Source organism: Periplaneta americana, chromosome 5 (assembly GCF_040183065.1).
Source record: "Periplaneta americana isolate PAMFEO1 chromosome 5, P.americana_PAMFEO1_priV1, whole genome shotgun sequence".
NCBI lineage: Eukaryota > Metazoa > Arthropoda > Insecta > Blattodea > Blattidae > Periplaneta > Periplaneta americana.
The window spans coordinates 45545935-45566716 of record NC_091121.1 but is presented as its reverse complement, the minus strand read 5'-3'; the positions used below and the strand labels follow the sequence as shown (position 1 = coordinate 45566716).

The 20782-nt window shown below is 37.1% G+C and overlaps 1 protein-coding gene across 2 annotated transcripts in view; it reads right to left on the bottom strand.

Moving 5' to 3' along the window:
* lig (ubiquitin-associated protein-like lingerer) overlaps positions 1-20782 on the bottom strand; it is a 64718-nt gene that overhangs the window by 31268 nt on the left and 12668 nt on the right. For both annotated transcript variants that reach the window (XM_069825568.1, XM_069825569.1), the window contains exons 4-9: positions 16022-16223; positions 15693-15929; positions 11621-11889; positions 7142-7379; positions 6891-7051; positions 3408-3713 (exon numbers count right to left, since the gene is read on the bottom strand). In XM_069825568.1, coding sequence (XP_069681669.1) covers positions 3408-3713; positions 6891-7051; positions 7142-7379; positions 11621-11889; positions 15693-15929; positions 16022-16223 — 1413 coding nt within the window. The remainder of the gene's footprint in view (positions 1-3407; positions 3714-6890; positions 7052-7141; positions 7380-11620; positions 11890-15692; positions 15930-16021; positions 16224-20782) is intronic.

The following is a 20782-nucleotide window of genomic DNA, read 5'->3' as shown; positions in this document are numbered from 1 at the left end:
AGAGCCTTCACTTCCTAAGACGTAAGCCAAGGGGAAGAGTCACACCGGAAATAACAGCGACACGACTATAGATAATGATATCACCCTTAAAGGAATTGTGACATTGTTCGTTTTTCCCATGTACCCTTCATATATATATATATATATATATATATATATATATATATATATATATATGTCCACTTCGTGTATGGCACCAAAAAGGCGAGTGATGTAGCCAGTTCCTATTGCTTGAAGAATTAAGGGAGCAAATGGAAGTTCAAAAACATATGTTACAGAGCTGTCAAAAGTTGCTTCTTTCCCAGTGAGAGGTTAGATTGCAAATTACTATTGCTCCATCTTGCAAGTACCTATGTCAACAATTTATAATCGATATCAGTACATCTGTATAAAAATGGCAAACAGTAAGAAGAATGACTGAAAGAATTGTAACTATTACTGAATACATCACATAAGATTTATTCTAGAATTATTACTCACAAATTAACTGTAATCAAACTGTATTTTTGTAAATATGTTCATTATCATTTAGTTTTTATTTTCTTATTTTTAAAAAGAAGTGAGAAAAATATATTGACGGGTCAGAGCAATACTATCCTAACTAGCAGTGCCAATAGTGGTAGTTATAACAGTATTGTTCTGAACCATCGATACTATTCTGTCAATTTTTTTTATTAATGCAAAGATGTATTTTTTCTCAAAAGTTTTACAAGGTTATTTCTTACTTTCGGCTTGTTTTTTTACGGTATCCCAATTAACAGAAAAACACAGAGTAGAATTTTTATTACTATAAGTAACAGAAATGCCATGATTTTAGGAGCATTGAAAGTCATCTCCATAAATAAGTTACGCGCATTTTTGTTCATTGTTGCAAATAAATCTGGCTATTTGGGATTACAATAGCAGTTCTGATAAACATATTTCCTTCTTTCACTTAATAAGTGTTCCCTGTTGGCAGCAGGTATTTATGCTCATTTATTCAAAGTATATATGCCGAGAACACCTAAATTAAATTATGTACTATATTTTTTTATGTAGAAGATTAAAAGAACTTATTTTGCGTGGACTTCATCACAGCATAGGAATGTGTGATCACAAGTATTTTAATAGAGTTCTAAAATTTCTTTCCTACGCAATATAAACTGGGCACAAATAACAAACTTTGATCACGCCTAATATATGTAGAGTTCGTTAAGTCAGTGGTAAAAACGTTAACATTTGAATATAACGAAAATTTGTTATAACAACAACTTAGTAGTGCATCTTGAAATCCCATAATGGGCTTTCACTGTTGTTTCATTTTCGTAATTTTTCACCTTTAACCTAATCTTAGATCCGCAACTGTAAAATGTATATAATGAAAGCAGCTTGCTGCATCTAACCATTTGCTGTCAAAAGAACAAGTTACTCTCTGTGCCAGGATTAAACATTCTTCGTTTATAATAATAATAATAATAATAATAATAATAATAATAATAATAATAATAATAATAACTCATAGATTTCAATAATAACCAGTATTAAGGAAGTTTTTGTTTTTCTCTTGAAGTAGTGCAAGGGAAGGTACGCATTTGTGTCTTTTACAAATAAATATTGCCACGTCTGTTACTGCTGTACATAATGTTACTTCTTTCTCTAAATCATAAGTTTGTCACGTAGGGAACTGTTGAGTGTAAAACCTCTGCATGGGTCTACCTTACTCTTGTTAACATCATTAACACCGATATTATTAAAATAAAGGTAGATTTGTTGATTTTATACGAAGATTCTTTAAGCCTAGCACAGAAAAAGCAGTCAAGGTTCCTTAACTAATAGTTCCTTACCTCTGCTTTCAACCATTCTACTAAAAATGTATAAAAACAAATTTGCTTATTTCCGTGTTTTGCCATTTAAACCATGATGCCATATTAATAAGTCATCTTTTTTTACTATTAATATTTGAGGAGAAAAATTCGCTCCGGCGCCGGGGAACAAACCCGGGTCCTTGGTTCTACATACCAAGCACTCTGACCACTGAGCTATGCCAAATTGAATCTACAGCACCGGATCGAACTCTCCTCCTACAGTGTTATTTCCCTTTTTGTGGCCTGACTCCAAGTTGGGCATATACATTGACATTTATATTCAAATGAATGTCTCAGGAATCTTCTATGCCACATCAATAAATTTAGGAATGCAGTTATATTGTCAGACTCCAAAGCAGCTATTCTATCAATCGTCTCTAAACACACACCTTCATCTTAAACAGCAGAAATAACTAAAATGCTCCCTCAATTATTATCACTCAATAAAAGAATTGTATTCCAATGGATACCATCCCATTGTGGAATCCTGGGAAATGAGAATGCGGATGCTTTAGCAAAGAAGGGCAGCACTGCTACTTACAGACCTGTTACTAAATCTACGTATTACTCTGTGAAGAGATTTATTAAATCTACATACTTAGACTTCAAACAAAATTTGATAACTCAATCCCAAGGGAAAAAATGGAACTCTCTGCATCAAAATCCACAGTTAATTCCTGATGTACCACGAAAATCGTCTGTAGCTGCATTCAGATTGGCAACAGGCCATAATTGTTTGGCCAAACACCTGTATAGAATTGGAATATATCAGTCCCCTAACTGCCCATTGTGCAACTCAAACCAAGAAATGGATTCGGAACACCTCAAAATCTGTGCTTCAGTGGCTGGTCATGATAATATCTTTGAAAAATATTGGAGTGCAAGAGGTCAAATGACTTTATTGTCAAACGCCTGGCATTAGAAAACAACAACATATTCAAGTCAACTGCCATTATACAAGGAGCACACTCAGCTGAGTAACTTGGAGTCAGGCACAAAAAGGGAAATAACACTGTAGGAGGAGAGTTCGATCCGGTGCTGTGGATTGAATTCAGCATAGCTCAGTGGTCAGAGCACTTGCTACGTAGAACCAAGGACCCAGGTTCGATCCCCGGCGTCGGAGCGAATTTTTCTCCTCAAATATTGTCACTATAACAGGTATTATTCTGTAGGACCAAATTAATAAAATCTTTAGTAAACATATTTTTTTAATTGCATGTATTGTCTACGTGAAACTTTCCAATGCTCTCATATGCATGCACAATAAATTTGCTTTCTGACGAATGCTTTCCCAGTGTGAACAATGCAGTTGTCCAGGATACTACTCATCCTGGATGGAAACTCTCAACAAATCAGCTAGTTGTGTATGCACGAGACATTATAATCTCGAAATTTCTCATCAATATCGCATGCATGCACAACGAATGTAGATAATATTCTCAATTAGCCAGACACAGACCTCACTCTGGATGCAAACTCTCAACAGACCATGTGCAAAAGGCAGATGGAAAGTTTGGAGCAGACTACACACACATTGCACTTATAGATGTACGTTCTGCAGACCTTCTGATTTTGAGTCAACGCTGAAGCAATGCTGGGTTGATTTGCCTTCTGAGTGGAAGATCCCGAATATGCATCCAACACAGACGTCTGATTTGATCCACTCAGGTCGAGGTTGGTACTGGTTCTAGGAGATGGGATCGAGTCCAGCACAGATCCTGACACATTACTTGGATACTTTGACTGTTCTGAACTTGTTTCGAAAGAACTTGTTTCACTTCCGAACTCAAGACCTCCGAACTGCACATCTAGGTATCCAATACTACTGTTTATCGCATCTCCAGGCATCTCCACAGCACTCGATGGGATCTGTAACAAACAGAGAAGTTATATATTAAAAGTTCTATTACCAGACACTTCTTTAAACGTTGTGAAATAAATTTACAAGCTTTACAAGTGAAGAGTCCACTGCAAGAATTATGGATGTCATTTGGAATACATTTTGCAGGAGAAGCAATTGAAAGTTTGAAATGCTTAGCGCTCAAAGCTTAACTGTGATTTTCCGATCATTACTGGACAATGACTATCAGTGTCAATGCCATATAACTCTCTATGTACATTCTATATGTCTTAAGCTATGCATTGACAGCCTTGGTTCATTTTCAACAAGAAAGTGACATCCATCATTCTTGCTGTGGACTCTTCAAGAGGAATTCAACAGATGGAATAAAATATCCTGTATATTTATTTATTCATTAAAGACATCAGCTCAAAGAATTTGAGTGACCACAAGGGTCCTGAATACAATAAACATTTACAATATAATGTGATTTGAAATATAAAAAAAAAAAAATAAAGTTAATTGTTGAAGGCAAATAATATAAGTGGATTAATTGAAATATAGATGATGATGATGTAATATTTGAAGAGAATCCTTGATAATATTTACAAGAATAGACATTACATAATTAAAAGGGATGTGAAGTTCCTTAAGATAATTCCAAGTGAATTTTGTAATTGAACCTCTACTGCCAAACAGCAAACCAATGACAGTCCATTGTTTAAGAGGGACATATTCTTTTCTTCCTGGCAAAAGAAAGTACTGTCCTCAGAGCCAAATATCTCATTAAGTCCTTGCAAATGAACTTCAATACCTTAAACCACTTTTTGGCAATACTCCCAATTAAGTGTACCATTTCTGCAAGAGATCCAGGAGAAATTATTAGGGCAATGGACTATATATTTAATAATTGTTATTCTACATACGTATGTTAACATTTAGGACATAATACTAGAAATTCGTCCTAGACCTCGCAGCAAAATGCAAGCCCAAAAAGAAAAAAAGTTGTGCCTCTGGTGGTACAGTTAATCGGAAGAATTAAGAATTACCAAACTGTCTTTTAATGCTTATAGTTCATTCTCTTGGCTATAGTGAGTAGAGACAGGTCTAATTTCTTAGCAAGAAATCCCCGTACACGTTCCAAGTGTTACATAGATCAGAAGTTCATGAGAAAAAAGGGGAGGGGAGAGAGAGGGAGAAAGAGAGAGCGAGAGATTTACTTTCGAGAAAGAAATGGGAAGGTTGGGCAATATTCACAATTTGTACTAATTTAAAAAAAAGAGCTACCTCTGCACAATTGTACAAAAATCTTAACTGACTTTGTCAGTTGTTCTCTTATGAAGATAAAGGAAAACATCTAAATGAAACCCAAACCAAACTGTGGGGTTTGAAGATCGTTGGCATACATGTCTACCCATTTTCTCTTAAAATGCTATTGTCGGATTTTTGTGAATTACCGATGTAGACATTATACTTCAGAGCCCAGGTTCCAAGCTTCGTACTTCAATACTGTATTTTCTCTTTACGATTTTCTACTGTTCAATTACTTTCACCATTATTGGATCATACAGGTGCTGGAGCATATTCTATAGATCTACATAAATGCTGAAAATATATAACAAATTTCAACAGCAAAGTTGAATCCATTTACACATCACTCCAAAATTTGTTTAGGGAGTAAATCTCACTTGATTATCTCTATCCATTGCTTCTGCTTCAGTAAAGTCTCATTTTATAAACCTATGGATCAACAATTGGGTCTCTTATGACAAAGGAAAAATTTTACAGTCTGTACAAAAGAAACCAAATGACCTGGAAATGTACAAAAACTTGCCCAGATATGTTCAAACATTTTTAACAAGAGCCAGAACAGGTCACATTGTCACTCAATTGTACCTACACCGATTTCACATTTCTGATAATCCTACTTGTCTGTGGTGTAATAATCATGATGAAGATCTGGAACACATTCTTCTATACTGTCCATCCATAAACCACAAAAAAAGCAAATTAAAATCATTAGTACCAGTTGCAGAAGACACAGCCCTGCAGTATATATTGACTACACCCAACTCTGGCTACTAGCAACAGGCATCTATAATGAACACCGATCAAAATACCCCTCATTTCTGTGAAAAACAACAACTGAATAGACTACAGTGGACTATAGTGGACTTTATGTTATCAGCAAACAGCTGGATACATTAAGAAGATTGATTGAAATCTCACTTGATGATATGCGTCAGAGGAAGAATAATTGTTTGTATGCTTACTCGTATGTATGATTACTGTAATATGTAGCTAATTGGCAATATATACAATGGAGGAGGAAAGGAACTGGCCACCCTAGCCCATTATCTTCTGGCCTAGTTGCCTCACGAGTGATTCCTTGTTGGTGTCACTTGTGGGGTCCAGACCTGTCTTGAGACAGGTGACTGATCAACAACAACATAAATTTAATGTAATCACATTTTCTTTACTGGACTTGTAATGCTGCAATCCAGACTATAACTTCAATTATATTTCATAAAACTTCAAGAAATCTATTGCATTATACAATAAAACAAATTCAAAATAAAAATAAAATACAATTCTCCTGAAATTCTGTAAAGCAGATTACAAAAAAAAATATTTCAACTATCACCATAATTTAATAGTTGAAAATCAAAATTCAAGATGGAAGCATTCCTTGCAAGATTTAAAATTCATTTCTGATCTACTTAGAAATTTGTTGCAGCTATGTTTGGACTGGTTACTGGTGATAATTGCCTAAGCATTTTCAAATAATTGATTTATTAATTTTCTCCGAATTACTTTTTATGCACAAAATGTGGTAATAGATCAGTTGGAAGTTTTGCAAGTGACTGTAGTAACTGATGAAGTTGACCTACTCGAAATACTGAATTAAATATACTGCCTTCAAAATCTTTTAGACAATTTGGGTGAGAAATTCCAGTGTCTTTTTTTTGTTATACCTCTATATCAGTATTGTATTTATTACCTTCTAGACTACACTCCATCATCCCCCCCCCCCGCAAAAAAAATATTCTGCTTCCTCAATTCATAAACTGAAAACCAGTGCTCGAAATTAGTGTAAACAAATGTATCATTAAGAGAAGCTTGGTAAATAAAATTAATCCATGTGGGAGCACTATTTTTCTCCCAATTAAAATTCTGGTGCACATTATCAGATACTATGAACTCACTTTTGAAGGAGGAGGTACCCTTGGCCTTTGAGTTTTGGGTCTAGATGGCATGGTCTGGGTTGGACACTGGGACGTTACTGACGAAGATTCCAAATTCTGTTCTTGCATTTGGTTACTGTAACTGTTTGCAGATCCGACATAATTTGAAGTGGAAAACGATGCTGAAACAAGCAAACAAACTTCCATTAATTAGTATGCACTTCGCATACTAGACCAACATGCAGACTTGATACCATCCAGACATGTCTCACCGGAAGTGGATGTGAACCCAGTTGGCGGACTGGGCGGCTGGTATGCTGTCGATGATGTGACTGGATAGCTGTTGCTGGATGTGCCATACGACACGGCTGATGCTGCTGCTACAGCAGCGGCAGAGCTACTGGTGCCTATCCCCACAGCAGACTTAAGGTTCTCCGTTGCTTGCGTTAGCTGGCTCAGGTACTCAGATTGGACTGTAGTCAGTGGTCCAACCATAACAGGAACTGGGCTCTGCAACCAGCGTGGAACATGTGTATAGTCCGGGTCAGCTTACTTCATACCCTAAGGGTGATACCTAACCATTTTTCCCCCATTACTACATATGCTAGTGGATTGTGGTGATTTTCTAGTTTGCAAGTTGAATTTTCTTTTGCCAACTTAGTTTCGAATTTCGATACTGACAAATACTACAAATGGTAGTGATTTTGTAACTGGTATGTTGGCAGCTGAGATAAATATCGACAATATTTGTCGGTACTGGAGTTCCATGAAATTAAAATTGTACTAGATTTCTGAGCCGGTTACTGGAAGCTAATGAAATTTGAACATGCTATTAATTAATATCAGTATTAATATTAATATATAATAGTTATTTTATGTGTTGCGTCGTGGTTATAATTCTAGACTACAGTCAGGCAAGTTTTCGAAGTTAGTACTAATAATTTCATGTGGTCAAACAAAATACATTTTTCAGTCAGGTCTCTTGAGTCAATTCTTTAGTGAAATCAATTACTTTTGTATTGCCAGACAAAATACTTAACATGTTCATCCCTTTCCCGTATAGCTTGCCTATGAAAATATGTTACAAATTATTGAATTATTTAGAATAACCTTTCAACATAAAGTATGGTAGGTAAATAAGTCATTTAGTACGTAGGATCGTGTGATATCTGGTAACAGTTGGCAACACTGACAAGACGGCAATATTTGCTGTTTAGGAACTGTACTTATGTGACCCTCACTATAAATGAAGACAAAATCATTTCAAGCAATCCTTAAAAACAGGAACATCAAAACCAGGTTTTGCTGTAACTGACATTTCCATACGACACAGCTACAGCAGCGGCAGAGCTACTGGTGCCTATCCCCACAGCAGACTTAAGGTTCTCTGTTGCTTGCATTAGCTGGCTCAGGTACTCAGATTGGACTGTAGTCAGTGGTCCAAACATAACAGGAACTGGGCTCTGCAACCAGTGTGGAACATGTGTATAGTCCGGGTCAGCTTACTTCATACCCTAAGGGTGAAACCTAACCATTTTTCCCCCATTACTACATATGCTAGTGGATTGTGGTGACTTCCTAATTTCCAGGTCGAATTTTCTTTTGCCAACTTAGTTTCGAATGTAGTACGTAGGATCGTGTGATATCTGGTAACAGTTGGCAACACTGACAAGACGGCAATATTTGCTGTTTAGGAACTGTACTTATGTGACCCTCACTATAAACGAAGACAAAATCATTTCAAGCAATCCTTAAAAACAGGAACATCAAAACCAGGTTTTGCTGTAACTGACATTTCCATATTGAATATGAATAAAGTCCATCTAACAGTATAAGAAGAAAAACATGTACATTCACAAAATAACAGCCGAATGGATGGATGGACAAGTGAAGACATATTTCAAAAACCATTCCTTCAACAAAGGAATGGTGGAAAAGTATATTTCTATCAAATTTCAAGGCTGAGTTATTAGACCACAATATTTCTCTCTATGCATTACTTACTTGTGGCTGCATAAAATCATGAAAAAGTAAAAATTATTATCAACTAACATTAAGAAAAACTCACAGAAGGCTTTATAAAAATTAGATAAAATAGCAGCCAGATACTACATCACCGAGTTAACACTATACACAGAAGGAATGCAAACTATAACAATTTTCAATATAAAACAACAAGCCAATAATATGCAATCAGCACTTTAAAAATCGGCTATTGTTATTGTATTGCCTTTTTTCACTACACATATATACACAGTCGAAGACTGTCAATCGGTCCTTCACAGTTCACATTCTTTATTACTTTTCTAGTATGCTTAGGCAAGACACAATACTAAAGTCCAGTGTCTCATCTGCACTGTAAACATAATTTCAAAAAAAAAAAAACTTATTTGTTCTTAGCTGTAATAAGGTGGTGACAGAGTATGTAGTACTGTTATTGCAAGTTATCTTGAACTTCCTGAGCGGGGACAGAGGGAAGGAAGAGCGTAACGTGGGTGGAGCCAACTGAGTTGTTTGCACATGCTCCGCATCATAATCTATTGTCAAAAAACATAGAGCTATTTCCTTCATTGCGTACCAGTTGTGTTAACATGGAGCAGCAACCACAGGGTAGTAATTATGGTGAAATCACACCACCGCGGAGAAAGAGAAATTATCGCAAATATAATTAAGTGTTGCGAGGAGGAAAAATTAAACAAATGTTTGCTGGAACCTCTTGATAAGGCATATGAGAGAGCGGTTAAATACTCTGGCAAAAGTATTAGTTCCGTGAATTAAGAATAATATTTAATTACAAACGAATGAACCTCACACTACTCCGGGAAAGAATAGATATGTAATGTTTAGAAATTATTGCTGTAATAGTTATGTACAATAGTGTGTGTACTGTGAGCGACATAATGAATTACTGTTGTAAGTTATTATTTTGTTATAGTTCTGCAAAACATACTATTTCATTCCAGAATTAGGACTTGCGTAAAGCTGAAGTGGACGACTTTGATCAACATGTCATTTGGGATACAATCGAAGAATTCTATCTTGTTCAGAAAGTAGTACCTGCATTTAAGAAGATAATTCCGAATGGATGATGCCATTGACGGAATAATAATTAATTTTGGATCAAGCAATGAAGACGATGATGATGGCAGCAATGATAGGGATATGGATTGTGTATAATTGTAAATTAATGTAAATTCAAATAATAAGCCTGTAAAATATTGTTATAAGAATATGTACATATCAGCCGTAGGTGCAAGTCATGGAGGCCTAAATAATGTATAGAAATAGCTGTAGTAACTCCGCCACTGCCGGTCCCCAGCACGGATGAGAGAGGAGGAGTGTACACACGATTATATTTAAATAAATTAAATACTTACTCATTACAGATTAATTAAAACCTGCTACGAAGCTATGTTCTCCTCTCAAAACCAGAGTGTCATGAGATGATGACGTCTGTATTGAACCAAGTTCTTTTATAGTAGAGAGCCGGGAAGTAAAAGAACCAACGTTTTCTGAAAAGAGTCACGTTACACGAGGGAGGGGCATCCTTGCAGTGCCATTACATTGATGAGTACATGCCGTACCGAGCAGTTCGAAAGACAGACTTAGGGGATGTAAGGTTCAAGATAACTTGCAATAACAGTAGATTAGGCATTAATCCACTAACAGTAGATTAGGCATTAATCCACTTAACTCAGTTTTTTGCCTATGTGCAACCACATCTGAACACTTTTATTGTGTTTTTGTTATTTATTTTAGGAAACAGGCTATTCAGAAATATTATATATAAGTTTTAGTGCAATATTATGCGATGAAATAATATATGCAATATTATGACCTAACAAATTTTCTCTACACACAACATGTGTCAATTGAAAACTGTAAGTAATTTCCTTGATGATACAGACATCTAGTCTTTGTAGGAATACACTGCAATGTACAGTGAGGGGCATAATTGTTGAGCAGGCGAAAATTTTTCAAAACATGTAGCACAGCTCACAAGAGGCCACAATTTTAATTTCTTCACAGCACAAACTGTAATACTCAAACAGAAAAGTGAAGCAAATATCTCGTCATCATATTAACCAAAACTTTCGGCTCAGAGCATGAACAATGTGGGATTCTTTGACTTAAAAAATACTCGAACTGCTCATCTATTATGTTCCTCATTGCACCTAGCACGAGAGTCAAAAAGTTATATTCTTTAAATGTGAATAACACACAATTTATGTATTTTGTGTGAAATAAGACAGAAATTAAGGAAATTTTTATACTGACATTTAAGATTTTTATGTGAATCCAGAAATGCATACATTATGTTAGTTGGGAGACTGGAGGGAAAAAGACCTTTGGGGAGGCAGAGACGTAGATGGGAGGATAATATTAAAATGGATTTGAGGGAGGTGGTATATGATGATAGAGAGTGGATTAATCTTGAACAGGATAGGGAGTAATGGCGGGCTTATGTGAGGGTGGCTATGATCCTGCGGGTTCCTTAAAAGCCATTTGTAAGTAAGTAAGTGTATTCATCATAAAATAGGATCTTTAATAAGAGAACATTAGGGAATTAAACTTCTCATAAGGTTGAGAACTGGCTCCTAGCTAAGAAAACATTTGTCAAGCACTGGTGTAATGACATTTTGTAACAAAACTCTTATAAAATCAAAAATAATTTCAAATGATGAATGTATTGAGTAAGGAAATCAATTCTTGTTTTCAGCATTCAACCTAAATACGAAGTTACAACTCACTGGTGACAGTGGATCAGGCCCAGGAGGCTGGTGCAGGTCCAGGCCCTGTGACATCTGACTGGAGCTCGATGCCACGCTGCTCGACAAGTTCTGAACAGTCAGCGATGTCGACATGTCAGGGTTTGTCGACTCCACCACCAGAGGCTCCGAATTTGTTATTGGTTCCAATGCACCACCACTTGGAGTGAACACCTTGCTGTCTGCCAAAGACCCCGTGTACTCCTCATTGTCCCAATCCTCTGGAGATGGAAAGTCATCACCCCATTTTTCTGCAGCACAAAAACAAATCACGTTACTACCTGTTGGTGTACACAGTACAGAAAATTCACCTGCATTATATTAAAGTAATGTTACATATCACTTTTTACAGTTTGACTGCTAAATGTCTAAGATTTGGATAAGTTAATTAGTGGAGGAGTGCAATACAGGTCAGTTTTCTATCAAGCCTAGGGACATAAGGAGAACAGAGGCGTATACTGGTTAAAGAGTTTGGGCTACCGCTGACCCTATTATTACACAAAATATATCTAACAATTACTTTAATTTTAATTACTATGGTAAAACTAATAATACAAAATTATTACATTATGTTATTATTATAAACTTTTTCTTTTGTAATTTCCTTGGGCTACCACCGGTAGCCCCGGTAGCCCGCAAAATACGCCCCTGAAGGAGAAGGATCTCTAAATTGAAAACTCATAAATCAGTAGGACCTGATGGTATCACCGGAGACGTACTAAAATTGGGAGGGGAAGCCATGATTCCCTATCTAGTGCGTATATTTGAAATATCAATTAACAATGGTACTGTCCAGCGAGATTGGAAAGATGCAATAGTGGTGCCAATTTATAAGTCAGGGTCTCGCTCAAATACAAAAAATTACAGACCGGTCAGCCTCACCTCTGTGGTTTGCAAACAGATGGAACACTTGATTTCAGCTTATCTAAGGCAGCATTGGGGTGACTCAAATTGGTTACATAACTGTCAGCATGGATTTCGGGGGGGCTATTCGTGTGAGAGTCAATTAGTAACTGTAAGTCAGGATTTAGAAGACGGAATAGATTCCAGTAACCAAGTAGATGCAGTGATTATTGACTTTTCACGCACATTCGATGTAGTCCCACACGATATATTGTTGGTTAAACTACAATCAACAGGGATTGACTTCAGAGTGCTCCAGTGGATCAAGGAATTTTTAACTTGTCGCACTCAGAGAGTACGGGTAGGGGAGGAATTATCGAACCCAATTGAAATTACTTCTGGGGTCCCGCAGGGGAGTGTCTTGGGGCCTCTTCTATTCTTGGCTTTTGTCAATGATCTGCCAGTTAATATCTTGTCTAGGGTTCGCTTATTCGCGGATGATTGTATGGTATACAGGGAAATAAAAAGTTATGAAGATACTACTCTTCTCCAGAATAACCTCAATAGAATAAACGATTGGGCAATAGCCAACAAAATGAAAATAAATTCTCTATACAGCAAAGCCATCAGCTTTACAAGGAAAAGAAATAAAATAGTCGCATCGTATACGTTAGGGGGTGAAACCATTCCGGAAGTTAACAAATGTAAATACGTCGGAATAACATTTAGCCGCAATCTTGGCTGGGGGGAACACGTTACAGACACAGCGGGAAAAGCATGGAAAGCGTTACACTTTGTGATGAGGGTACTAAGAAAAGGTTCTGATAAATCCAAAGAGATTGCATATAAATCACTAGTACGTCCAGTAATGGAATATGGTGCTGCATGTTGGGATCCTTACTGATTAGGACATATTAAGACACTGGAAAAGATTCAAAAAACGGGCTCTCAAGTGTTGTCGGGAAAATTCACCATTAAAATGGGACACACTCACGGACAGGAGAACGCAAATTCGATTATGCGCACTGTTCAAAACATACAGAGGTGAGCATGCCTGGAGAGAAATAAAAAATAGGTTGCAGCCACCAAATTACTCTTCAAAGAACGACCACTCATATAAATTGAGGGAAAGAAGGCAGAGGACAGACACTGGAAAGTTTTCTTTTCTCAATCGTACTATCAGGGACTGGAATGCTTTACCTGCAGACTTACTAAAGGCTTTACCAACAACCAAAAATGTATTAAAAATAGGCTTAAGGACCTTACTAATAGACGGTAATTATACACAGTATTTAAAGGGTATAAATGATATGTTGTTATTGAAGTGTTGTATCAGTGAAGAATTATGTTGTGTCAGTGAAGTGTGTTGTATCAGTGAAGAAGTATGTCGTGTAAGTGAAGTGTGCTGTGTAAGTGAAACGTGTTCCTGTCAGTGAAGCTTTATAGTTTATAGTGGCAGTGCAAAGTATTTGAACAGTGAAATGTTTTTGAAGTGTTAGTGAAATCAGGATAGAATCAGTGAAATGTGTCGTAGCTCCAGTGCAGTGAGTGAGTTGACAGCGAAATGAGTGTAATGTTGAAAGGTACTTGTGCAGATATGAACATATCATACTCGTGGGTTTTAGTTCGATCTTAGTTTTAAGATACAAATTAGATTTATTTCGAATGTTATTTTAAGTGATCGTTTCATTTAATTTAGCATATTCCCTGTTGTTGTTGATTATTATTATTATTATTATTATTATTATTGTTAGTATTATTTATTAGTATTATTATTAATTGTATTTTTAATTAATAAGTTTATTATTGTCATTATTGAGTGTAATTAGTGAAGCAGTAATTAGGAGACGGAGAGACAGATTTAATAGCGAAGTTGATATCACCGTATTTTAGTTGCACGAATTCGCGGGGATGTTTTAGCGACTTTGTCAGAATTAGTTTCCCACGCAGGTGTTTCGTCTTACTGAGTCACTTAGCAGCATCGGACAGATTTACGGCCACCTTGTGCGGGGTTTGTATAGAAACGCATTCAGGCGTAGAATCCGGAAGTTGGACAAGACTCGTGGGAAAGCAATTGCAAAGCTCGGGGTTTTCCAAAAGAACGAGTATTGTCGAAAAGTCTACTAATTACTATAATGTTGTGGGAAGTCCAAATCTAAATTTACAGATAACGTAGTTCGTGACCAATGAGAAGAGATCTCGGTTCAGCATATGAGGTCACTTTGGACCAATAGAAAATAGGTTTTAGGTCGGTTAAATGACGTAGTTGTTAGCCAATAGGATAATTAGTTTTAGCGTAGGATAGGTTTTAATAAATAAGGGTGACGAAGCGCGGAAAGGAGCTTTTTGGTGTCGACGGCCCTACATACGAGTCTTTCTTTCGGCGAAGACTCGACAGACAGAACTTTATCATCGACGAGGCTACACGTCAACATTACCATCGGGAGCCGTTCGGATAGAGAGAGAGCGGAGTGACTGAATAGGAGCTTCGAGTATAGAGTATTGAACAGAGGATCGAGTTTATAGTATTGAATAGAGCATATTCAGCGCTGCCATAGAGTTGATACAGAAGTGCGACCAACTATTAAATTACAAGTTCAGCCGGAAATACATACTCAAGGGTTTACTAGTTGAATACGCCAATAAACTTATAGTTTCGAAATCAACACTGCCTTTTCTCTAAGTAGTCGGCTTGGTATTATTCCCGACATCATCCTACACCACAACTGTACCTCGGCTACCCTGAATGGATCTCATGCTACACCGAGCGTCGAAATAGGGTGGGCTGGCGCCCACTACTTAAAACAATAATAAATTTGCCTACCCTATTCGCGCTTCTCGAAGGACGAGTGCTGACAGCCGAGGACCTGCTGGCTGGTGCGAGTGAAGGGACGTCATCCGTTGCATCGTCATCGATTGAGGACCACCTCAATCACGACGCAACCACCCTCATTAGTTACCACTGCCACCGGGTATATACTCATTGCAGTGTGAATAAATACATACATACAAAATATATTTGGGCCCATGGGCATAGCACTACCTAAATACGGGGCTGGGTACACCATGCTGCACCTGCTTTTTTGTTTTGCTTGTGCACACATCAATTATCTTGACACCTGGATAATACTGCTATCTAGTGCACCTCATTAAAAAAAAAACGTAGGTCGGTATTTCAATTTGTAACTTGCTGACTTGCCTGTGTACTTACCCATTTTGAGAGTTTCACCAGAGTTCTCATCTGCACCTGGATTGTTCCACGTCTCTATGGACCTGGGGAAACCTCCCTTATCTCTGTTCTGGAAAGTTCTTGGACCAAGTCTTCCTCCACCTCGACCACCCCTGCCTGACCTGCCTGGACCATTCATCATCCTCCCTCCGCCCCGCCTGTACCCATCTCGACCTTCCTCTAAGTTCTTCTCATTTTCTTTATTTTCTCGCCCTCTCCCTGAAAAAAAAAACACACACAATCATGGCGCAACTGCAGAAAATAATGTATACAAACCCTGTAACATTGATGTAATTCATGGTGATACATACATCCACGATTGTCCAGAGACCCACGACCTCTCATGCGGGGCGGACCACTGCCCCTGCTACGGGTTCGTTCCCTTTCTGGATTGGCTTCCCGCTCTTGGCCCCAGTCTTCCTGTTCTGCATCCCGGTTGTTTACAGCTGACTCTGACTTTGTTGTGCTAGGTTGTCGATTTTTCTTTTTCTTTACCGATGTTTCCCATTCGCCCTAAAATAAACAAGCAAATACTCAGAAAGACACGGGAATTCCAAAATGAATGATTAAATATAATGTGATAAATACCGAAGTACATAAGCCACAAGGACTTTTTGTATGCCTCTTCTAAATAAATTCAGTCAGTTTGAGAGGCAAAATAATCCAGGCAGAGATGTAACAAGCACACGGTGATTATTCATTCCTAGAGACAGGTGGTTTTCTAGTGACAGTCTTATAAAATAATACAAATGTATTCTGCAATATATAACAAAATCATTTTATCTATATTTTCTTCTGACTAAAGTTACTGCTCTTAATAAACAATAAGGTTTCCTAACAGAATTTTAGGTTCATTTTGTTTGTTCATGTACATGTGAACACACAATTTGGAATACTAATCCATTATGAATTAACAGTTTCAAGAGGACATTGTACCACATTAAGTGTAACAGTGCATTTAATCAGAATTCTCGTAAGAAAATGTACACTGTTATATTTGATTATAGCAAAACTCACGTTGCACACCTATATCCTGGACACACTTTTATCTCGAATATTTTCATTTGGGACTGATTAAAATGCTACTGGTATATGTTTACAAGGCTTAAATCCTCTACCCTGTAACTTGGACATCCATTTGGTCATATGTTGGACAGGTTTATTTCCTTATATTTGATTTTAAAAAGAAACGTTTCAAAATATCTTAATTCACTTGTTCAGAATTGATGAAAAGGTTCTATTTGGAGGTTTATCTTGTACCTGTACATGTATTATGAGCTGAAAGGTTATGTACGCAAGAAATATACAGCCATACTTCAAATTTTTATTGTTTGCGAGCAAGACAGAGAGCCTCAACAATGAACGAATGAAGTTAAAATGTGCGACATATTTAATATTTAAATAACATTGTTGTAAAACCAGTACACGAACATTGATAATCTACAACACATTTCAATACCAAAAATATATAAAAAAAATATATACTATAAAAATTAAAAAGTGGTGCGGAAGACCTCAGGTACTAATTATGTATTTTCTACGGAAATATGAATATACATGGCGGTGAATGGCATCATTTTTAAATGAATCAAGGTCCATAAGTGGCTTTGAACTGGGTTTCACTTTTCCGGGAGTTTCCAGCAGCGCATCTGAAGGCCCAGCTGATGTGCCATCTTCCTTTTCTTTTTCTTCAACTTCCATTTCTTTTTCGCACTTTTCCTTGCCAATATTGGTGACAGTATTTCTGGAAATGTTTAGAGCAGCAGCAGTTCTCTCCAACGCTTTATTAACATCAATTAGGAGACCCTCATTCTGTCTTCCTAATATTCAAAATAAACCCTAAGAGAACATACCATTTCACGGGCTTGGCTACGAATCTGTGTTCCTATGCTGAACCTTGCAGTTTTCTTTTCGGAGAATGAAGTCAGAGCCGCCCTCTTTTACCTTTAAAGCTTGACTGTGCCACTTTAAATTTAAACTAAAAAATAAACCGCAAAAAAAAAAAACCACGCACGCACGCACGCACGCACACACACGCACACGCACACGCACACGCACACACACACACACACACACACACACACACACACACACACACACACACACACACACACACACACCTCTATCCCCCTCCCACCCACACACATCTAATGCTGAGTTCTTGGCAAGAAAGCCGTTAAATCTCTTGCTGCCCAATATTTCTCACACACAGTGCGTTTAGAGGAAAGGGCTGGACATTGCTGAAGATGAGTAATCCATTTTTTCCTGAAGACTGCAGAACAGACAAAGTGGTGAAGAAATAATTCAAATTCTGTTCAAGTACTTTGACAAACAGTCATGCCCTGTGAGTAATGGAAAGGATGCAATTGCGCTTTTTCTTGGATATTCAGAAAATACGAGAAAATGGTGTGATATATATTGACATTCTGAGTTGATTAATCTCTTAACTGTTGGAAATGACGAAGTTGGCATGGTGTTTTCTATGACATTACTTCCCTTCTTAGCAAGACGGTCAGCAGCTTCATTATCAGATACTCCACAGTGTGCCGATACCCGTTGGAAAACTATTCTTTTGTTTAGCTTTATGAGATGGAGTGTATCTTTTTATTTGGGTGTATAATGAACAATTTAACTTTTGCAGGACTTGAGGCTTTCCCAGCGTTGGCTATGGAATAACTTTTTTCGGTTTCTCAGTCAGGTGAGTTGGATTGTTGTTTCCAAGCTTTCGATGACTAGCTCTCCCATCTTCTTCAGGGACTGAAGTACTGTGGGACCATGTCTAGCTGGTATATAAGCAGACAGTGGGGCTTCTCACTGCAGGCCAATCAGAAGCTAGTTTCTATTCCTGACCGCCTGTCATGTTCTGGTTGGTCGGAGCTTGTTGATTGCAGGTTTCCATGCTGTAGATCCCATCTCTGTTGCAATTATTTCCATCTAGTCAGATTTCGATGGCTTCCTTGATGACCAGGTCCCAATAACGCGATGTCTTGTCCAAGATGGTGGTGGCATCAAAATCTATCTTGTGTCCCATTTCCAGGCTGTGTTGCGCTACTGTCGACTTATTGGTTAATGTATTGTAGTCTTATGCTGTGTTGGTGTTCTTTGCTGTGTTCCATAATGGTGTGTCCTGTCCTACTTCTAATTGGCCCGCAGTGGGAAGTCCACTGACAGCTTAAAAACTGCCTAGACATATACCACTTCAATCCCTGGAGAAGATGGCAGAGCTAAACGACATTTCATACAAGTTGAGAGGATTCGAAGGCATTTCTTTCCCCTTCTACTTGCCCTGAGTCGTCAGTGTCAGACCGGTATAGCTGTTACCTCTTATACCTGCATCCCCCCCCCCCCAAGTTGTACACACTAGCAAATAAAATATGAAATAAAGTACATAAGTGAACATAAAATACAGTGTCATAGATGTTTGACAATTACATGTTAAGACTATATTTTAGTGTAGTTCTTACAATATTTCAACTAATAATTAATTACATTTAGGATTGTCAGTTTGTATTTTGAAGTCAGGGGGGAGCGACACAGTGCAGATTGTCCCGTTGTGTATGCTTAGAGTAGCAACTAGCGGTGGAAAAAACATTTATCTTCTGTTGTTAGTAGCTTTTCAATGTGTCAGTTCATATAAATGCAATAAAATTCAATATAAACGCTTAGTATGGACTTTCGAAATATAAAGTACCAGTAAACACTTTCAGAAATAAAATTTGTCACTATGTAGAAAGTTAATTAGTCAAAAGTTTGTGAGATGGACAGTAGCATCTTCCCCTTCACTGTTGGTTGGGAGTGTGAGTGGAGGGGAAAGCCTATCAACCAAACTGAAATGGGGTATAGTCATAGGAAACTTGGAAGCAACTATCCAACTTACCTGGCTGAGAACCCGAGAAAAGTTATTTTATATAACTTTTGTATTTTAAATGATAGTTCAAGAAAGTAAACTATACACAGTAATAGGCCCTACCAATTGCAATGTGATAAAGAAACTTATTTGTAGCAAAATGAGTAAAAAATACAATAAGAACATACATACCATCATACATAAAGTATTAAATTATTTGTTCGTTTACAATGACTTAGGAATGATGAAGGATGTAGAAAGAACAGTTTTCGTATATAACATTTGTCCAGCAGATGTGGCATTTTCCTCCTAATGACACATGTTGGTGCAATTGAGTCACAGACGTTGTTGGGCTAATTCTTTTAGAGTATCTATCAAGGTCTCTAGACCTTGTTTCATGATGACAGGTTTCATCTGCCATTCTACCACAGTCTACTATATACAGTCACGAAGCTTGAGTTTTGAGGGTGCTAGAAACAATAGACTGTGATGGTACTATTTTGCATTGCCTGTAATGAGGCGATATTAGCGATCCTAGTGGTGAGCAACTACCTAATGTTTGCATATTTGCTACGTATTGAGCTTCGCGACTGTATATACTAGACTGTGATTCTACCATGAAATATTCAAAATCCACATAATGAAAAATGTAATTTCTTCTTGGCATGCTCAATTAAACATGTGACAAAAAAAATTTCAAATAACACAAATGAGTGGGGATAACAGGCTTCATAAGAATTGTTCAATTCTCGAATCAATAAAAAAATGACAAAACTGTCACTTTTGTAACTACCATGTCATTTCTATGGTAAAATAAATTTCATACTACTCATATGAGCATTATAATTCGTGTAAAACTAAAATAAAATTCATATTTCAATAAGATTGTAAGTTAACTGCATCGCTTCATATACGTAAGTGATATCGAGTCATTCTCGGTAGATATCATAACAATGTTTTCCATAGTTTGCATTAACACAATGGACTTGTATTTAAATTATCTAAAATTCTATGCACTCGCATTTAATGTCAAGTTTGCAGATGAATTTTGCAGTGTGCTGTAAAATAAATTCATAAACAAGTAATTACGCAAGTTTTTTAATGCAAAATTTATCAGAGGCCATACCGAAAGTATATATCTAATGATTAAGATGTGTTATTAAGATATTTTGGTGTTGTAAATCTTGTGTGATCACAGCTCATCAAACGAGGCGATTGGGTTAAA